The sequence below is a fragment of the Lissotriton helveticus genome, chromosome 10, assembly GCF_964261635.1.
Source record: "Lissotriton helveticus chromosome 10, aLisHel1.1, whole genome shotgun sequence".
Taxonomy (NCBI): domain Eukaryota; kingdom Metazoa; phylum Chordata; class Amphibia; order Caudata; family Salamandridae; genus Lissotriton; species Lissotriton helveticus.
The window spans coordinates 85133816-85140200 of NC_136071.1; the positions used below are offsets into that span (position 1 = coordinate 85133816).

The 6385-nt window shown below is 45.4% G+C and overlaps 1 protein-coding gene across 1 annotated transcript in view; it reads left to right on the top strand.

The window, feature by feature from the left end:
* Window positions 1–5842, top strand: part of NDUFAB1 (NADH:ubiquinone oxidoreductase subunit AB1) — a 52150-nt gene extending 46308 nt beyond the window's left edge. Inside the window, exons 3-5 of the mRNA XM_078664802.1 lie at window positions 3555–3642; window positions 4872–4982; window positions 5545–5842. Coding sequence (XP_078520928.1) covers window positions 3555–3642; window positions 4872–4963 — 180 coding nt within the window. The 3' untranslated portion in view covers window positions 4964–4982; window positions 5545–5842. The remainder of the gene's footprint in view (window positions 1–3554; window positions 3643–4871; window positions 4983–5544) is intronic.
* Window positions 5843–6385: the final 543 nt, after the last annotated feature.

The window sequence follows — 6385 nt, forward strand, 5'->3', positions numbered from 1 at the left end:
CAGTCATAAGAGACGAATTGTCAGGGAAGGAAATGATAATGAAGCGGACATAAGAGTTTGGTGCATATCTCTGCCTGCTACTAATAACCTTGCATGTTTCTTATTATCAACTTGTAGGACGGCTACCACCCTGTCTGACTGTTTTTAGCAAGAAGAGGGAAGGTGACCAGGACCAAGCTGTGCTTTAAACTTTATTATGTAATTCTGTGGCAGAGGCATTTTCTGCATAATCGTGCATTGCCACATAAAACCCCCATGTGCTGCATAGTATGCAGGTTTTAACCAAAATATTTTTTGTTTCTAGCTTAAACATGTGCAAAGTTATTAAAACCGCAGCAGCATGTATTGACTCGCAGTGGAATGCCCCTTTCGTAGTTTGACGGATCACTGTTCAATTGCTTATTGCTGTAACTGTGTTAAACTGAATGAAAAATGAATGTTAAAAAATTGAGTTAAGCACGAACGTTTGTCCAGAGGCGTCTTGGTGCTGTACGACGGGACAAGGAGTGTAGTACTGGGTTCCTAAACTGGTACTGCTGAGATGAACCCTTTGCCCAGACAGTGTTACATGTCTACAAATGGCAATAATACAATCAAAAAATGTGCCGCGCTATGCAGCACATTTTTTATTTTCTTGCTGTATGATTTAGCCAACCCTTCTGCATAATTTGGTTTTCCCCTGGTTCATACATCCAGCAGGCCTGATTATATTGCCTTATTCATCTGGCTTGAAAGTACAGGTTGATATCCATTCTGCCACACAGAATCCAGTAAAAAAAAATAGATTTAAAAAAAAACAACAAAGTTTTCAGGGAGGCTAAGAACAGGGGACTGCTTCCTGTAGTTGAAAAATGTCTGAAAAGTAAAATCATGTCTTAGAACGTTTTTTGTGATCCTGCATATGGAATATCTGGCCCCACTACAGTCGGTTTCATGTGTATTCCTGTTATTGGCTGTAGATTGGCTCTTCCTCTTACTTGTCTAACAGAGGGACCAGGGTAGGTGTCCCAGACGATTGGATTTTGCCTGTATTTTCACCTGCAAGTGTGTTTTTTGTTTATTTTATTTTTTTGTGAATAGAAAGAAAACCATGCAAAGAAGTTGCTTTTTTATGTATCCCAATAATCTTTTGTATATGACTTAAACCATTACCAAAGGTAATTGAGTCCCTTGGATTCTTTACAGCATTAGCAAAACTCCAGACCGCTGCACAGCTCCAAATCATACACAGGGCAGCCTCCAATCCATGTCGGATACTAAAGGCTTCCCTTTGTGAGGGCTCAGAGTTCCTGATGGGATTTGTATCCCTAGGCTCACTCCTAATCCCTCTGTCTCCTTGGACACCAGTTTTCTTTTAAATTAAAACCCTCCTGCGTAGATGTTTTGGACATTTAATTTGCTGTTGAGTTGAGATGCTTGGGATTCCCAATGCCGGGATCTCTCGTAAAATCGCAAGTGGACCTAGGCGTCTGTGTTTCTCAATGAAGAGTATTCAGGCTTCGGCCACAGTCTCAGGTTCTCTGGACACCAGTGCTTCAGCATTGTTTGTTGGACTGTAATCTATGGCAAGATGGTATAGGAGTCATTGTTAACTTTAATGAAATAGCTCTTTAACTTGGAGGAAGAGGGTCCTTCTATTGTCACTGGCCCAAGCTACCTTCCATCTTTTTACCCTTTCACCCTGGTTATCCTCATCTTCCTTACTGATCACCATTATCTAGGGAGACACAAACAGGATAGTTATTGGGGAGTTTTGCTTGGTGTTAAAGCACCATCATTGATTTGCCACGCTTTATAAATCCTGATTGTGTGAAGGATGCTTTGGTTTTAGAGCACACTTTTGATGGGAGAACTGGAGCCCATCGAGGGAAAGGCCCTAGTTTGTCTGAAAGTTGTGGCATGACTAGAGAAAAACAGTGCATGTGTAGGGAAGGCAGATCCAGAGAAAAACAGTGCATGTGTAGGGAAGGCAGATCCAGCCTCCAGGCACAGCAGGCCTGGTCCGACTGTCTGTTACAGCATTGTCGTCTTTGTCTCACTGAAGTCACACGTGCCTGTCCCAGGCCTCCTTAGCCTCTCCCTCGCCTTTGAGTGGCCGTGTACTGCTTGTGATGTTCTCGGTCTGTAAGTGACTGTTTTGGAGCCTCCCACCTGGACTGTGGTGGGATCACGACGGATCGCCATGCCTAGGAGTGCACGTTTCCTCGTGTGTGCTGATAAGGCGAGGTGGGCCAGATGCTATCCACCGGTTATGTCCCATTGCAGCCTCAGCAGCGGCCTGCGGTAGGCTGAGACCCCCTCAGCCGTCTCTGCACACGCGGGTGGGAGAGAGCCTGCCACCAGCCAGAGTTCACCCGCCTGTCCTCCGAGGGATGCAAGGGAGGGGCCCTGGCCGCAGGCGGGCCGCAGAGGTCAGCGTCCAGGGATCGGGTAGGGACAGGAAGCCGGACATGCCTGGCGCGCGGGCAGGACGTGTCTGAGGCTGATGTGCCGCGTCATGAAGGATTACAAATGACCATTAGCGGAGCACCGCAACTGCCCGCTGTAAATTGATTGAGCATTCGCCCCTGGGGTGCGGTACACAGTCCCTCGTAATTCATGCTTCGAGTTGGTTGGATAGCTCAGTGCATCAAGTCCGTGTGTGACACAGAGCTGTTGGCATTCCGTAGGTCGCCGATTTAAGTATAGAAAAGACAAGATTAGGTCTATTCAGAAATCCGTCTTTCTTCGAGAGGGATGGATGGGCAGGGACCCGGTTGTTTGCGCGTTTAGGCGCGGGGCCAGCTGCTCTCCAGGGGTGGGGGCTGGATATCTTCCTTGGACAGCAGAGATGCAAGGTGACAGAAAAGGGTCATTTACACCATCAGCAGAACACACGGCGTGGTAACACAGGACGTTCAGCGTGCGCTCGGGTAAAGTCGGCACGGATGGCTGCGGGGTCAGCCTGTTTGGAAGCGAGATACAGGGACCTCTCTGGTGTGTTGAGACTTTTGGAAACCGGGGTTTCGAGCACAGTGATCCGGTAAAGACCGGCAGTCGGCACGAATGATATTTGGTTTGCAGAAAGTTTCCGACGCCTCGGCCTCCCTGCCCTGCTTGCGTCTTTGCTGCCCTTTAATCCCGCGCAGGAAGTTAGCGCGGGTTCTGCTGTGAAATCTCTGCTGCTGGTGGAGAAGCGCGCCGGGCCGGTGCCTTGGGGCTTTGAGAGCATCGGGCTGCTCCTAACACAGCTCAGGTCTGCCTCCTCTCTCGTCCCCGGAGGACCAGCCTTGGTTTGCAGCTAGTTCTACTGCTCACATCTGGAAAAGTGTGCGGACAGAACAGCATTGTTGGAGATGTAATCACGTTAGGCCAGTGGGACGCAGCGGCCGGACCATCCACACACAGGCCGCTCAGTGCTGGCCTTATACTGTTTGATTTGTTTTTAAACCGTATTTGTACAGTATTCTCTGCGGAATCGAAATCTAACTGTTAATAGTATTTTGTAATGGTTAATTCTGGGAAACGGAAGGAGCTTTCGTTTCTCACCCTTTCTCTTCTTGGTTTCCTTCCAGCTCGTGGTGGAGTCCCACTTCATGAAAGACCTGGGACTGGACAGTTTGGACCAAGTCGAGATCATTATGGCAATGGAAGACGAGTTTGGTAAGGTTAGGTCTTTCCTTTACAGTGATCTGTTTTCTTTCATTTGCATCACAAGTCGGGTCCGCATCCTTTTTTTTTTTGGGGGGGGGGGGGGTGGTTTATCTTGGCTGGTCCCCGAGGGTCTGACTGAAAGAGTGCAGAAAGACTGTTCCAAATAAGTTTTCTTTTACTCTTTCTTCCTCCCTCCGCCATCATGGCGTTTAATGAGTGGTGTTATAGATAAGCAATTCCCAGCTTGGCTCCGATATATGGAGTGGATGTATGACTCCTGCGGGTTGGCTCTGAACTGCGCATTAAGTCTGGAGTGCAGTAAAAGAGTCTCTCTCAGGTGTGTTTTTCAGACCTACATGCTTTAATGTCTGAATGTCTAGGTGAAAAACTGATGCCTGTCTTTTCGGTCACTCCTCCTCTTACCACTGTTTGCCTATCCTAGTAATGCCTTCCAGTTAATGCCTTTCTTAACTTTATACTTTCTGAGATGTCATCCTTAAGCGATTTACTTCGATACATGTACGTACGTCTTGCTGCAGACTTTTGCCAGGGTTATCGTCTGAGTTGCTGTCTCATAATTGGGACAGTGTTGAGCAAATTACTGCAGCTAAAAGTTGGCCTCCCTTTCCTTTGGAAGCAGAGTAGATCTTGGCTGTGTTGTGGTTGGCAGGGAAGAATCCTATCATCTTGGGCTGGTTTTTCCAAAATGTTATGGCTACATATTCATAATATTGGTCATGGTCAGTCTTTGGTTTGCTTGCATAACTGATGTAGGGATGGGTCTTGTGGTGTGAAAACCCTCCAGGTACAAATCGCTGTCTACCACTGAATAGTAATTGTTCTACTGTTTCCGCAGTCCCTTGGGTGTTCCCGGCAATTTCCTGGCTAGTCTCAAGTTTTGGCCTTCGGACCTTTATTTCTTATGAACCTGCTCTCATACACCAGGGCATATGTAGGATCCATGGTGTAAGGGTTGTTGTAGTCCTCTGTAGACAGAAGAGAGTTCTCAGATTCATAGACCCATGCCTGATTAAGCCACACCTAGAAGGAATTACATTTTTATTCACAGTGTAAATAAAAAATATATATCTAGGCTTTCTTCAAAGTATTCATATTTTCAAGCCAGTAGAATTTTTCACACTGCCAAAGATGCAATTTCTGTTCCTTTGGCAACATGCTATTACTTTGTCATTTTTTCAGAAAACCTTCCTGGCATTAACTAGTTGTTTCTCTTGCAGGGTTTGAAATCCCAGATGCGGATGGCGAGAAGCTCATGACGCCAAAAGAAATTGTAGATTACATTGCTGATAAAAAAGACGTGTACGAATGAGCTGCCTTGTTGGATTTAAGTGAGTTCCTGCATTTCATCCTTGAGTGAAAATAGACCTGATTTAGTTGATCCGGGGGTGAGCAGTTAGAGACATCTCGTTTGTTTTTCTGTAACTGCATTGGCTGCTGACACGTTCTGAAAAGGGCACCGTGGGTTGCGCTTGGTTTCATGTCCTGGTGGGAGGGTCTAATGCAGATCACTGCCTGTTGCAAGTTTTTTGTCTTTGAAAGATGGTCAGTGGTCGTGTGAAATTTGGACCCCTAAGTATGACACTGCCAAGAGCGAGATGGGAAAGTGGCTTCAGTCACTGTTGCACTTTTTAAAATAATTGTGTGCAATTGTTTTGTCTCCAGTCAGAGTATGATTTTACATGTAAAACCTTTCTTGTGGGTAATGTTTTGTATAGGTCTGCTTAATACATGAGTATTTGTATAGATCAATTGATTTGAAGCTTTGTTCGCTGATAATCCTGTACTAAAAGCGTAGTTCACAGGAGGTTATTTGCTTGTGTTGTGTTTTGTATGAGATCACCAAGCAGCAGTTCTACATAGCACCTATTGATGTCTCTCTTTCCTTTTCAGGAGCCAGGTGCACATAGAGGGCTTTGGGATGAGACTCGCGAGTGTGCGGATGCAGAGACCTCGCTGCATTATTGCTTCGGTTCTTCTGGACCCTGTATTTAAACATGTCTACAATGTTTTCTCATAATAAGTGTACACGACCTAAATAGGATTTACCAAATTTAATTATTGTTCTTTTACTTGTGTTCTAAAGTTTGCATCAAAGGTTACTCTAAGAAAGGTCTGTAAACGACTGTGATAGCAATGTAAAGGTATGAAAAAAAATACAGTTCCTTATGATAAGGAAGCCCTTTGCTGAGTTTATTTGCATTATTTTTTTCGTGTACTTCCATTGTAATCCCTTGCCTGTGTGGATGAAGCATATATGGAGCTGGCTGAAGTTATGTTACATGGCTTATACTCTGGCTTTGTCACCACAGCAGTGGTACAGGTAATAGTCAAGATGGGTGTCCCCAAATTGACGTGTTAACCACAAAAAGGAGAGAGTCAAGGGAAGTACCAGCCAACCTACTGTCCCCACTCTAAAACAGTAAACACAAAAGAAGTAGGTAACCCCTAAGTAATGTACAAACAGTGAAAAAGCGGTTAGTACTGGAGATCCAGAAGTACTACGTTATGTAGAATCTTCAAAGTCTAGAAGGCCATCCTTAATGGAAGAAAATGCCTCACACCCAATATTGTCATGCTTCATCATAGGCATCCTCTCCCAACCCTGGTAAGATGGTACTACCAGGGCGGACTCTACCTCCGCGAAGACTTCTGGCGGTAGGAGGGAGTTCTTACATAAAATTTACAGGATAAAGCGGGATCCAGTTAAATTAAAAGTGCCTTCAGGTTCCTC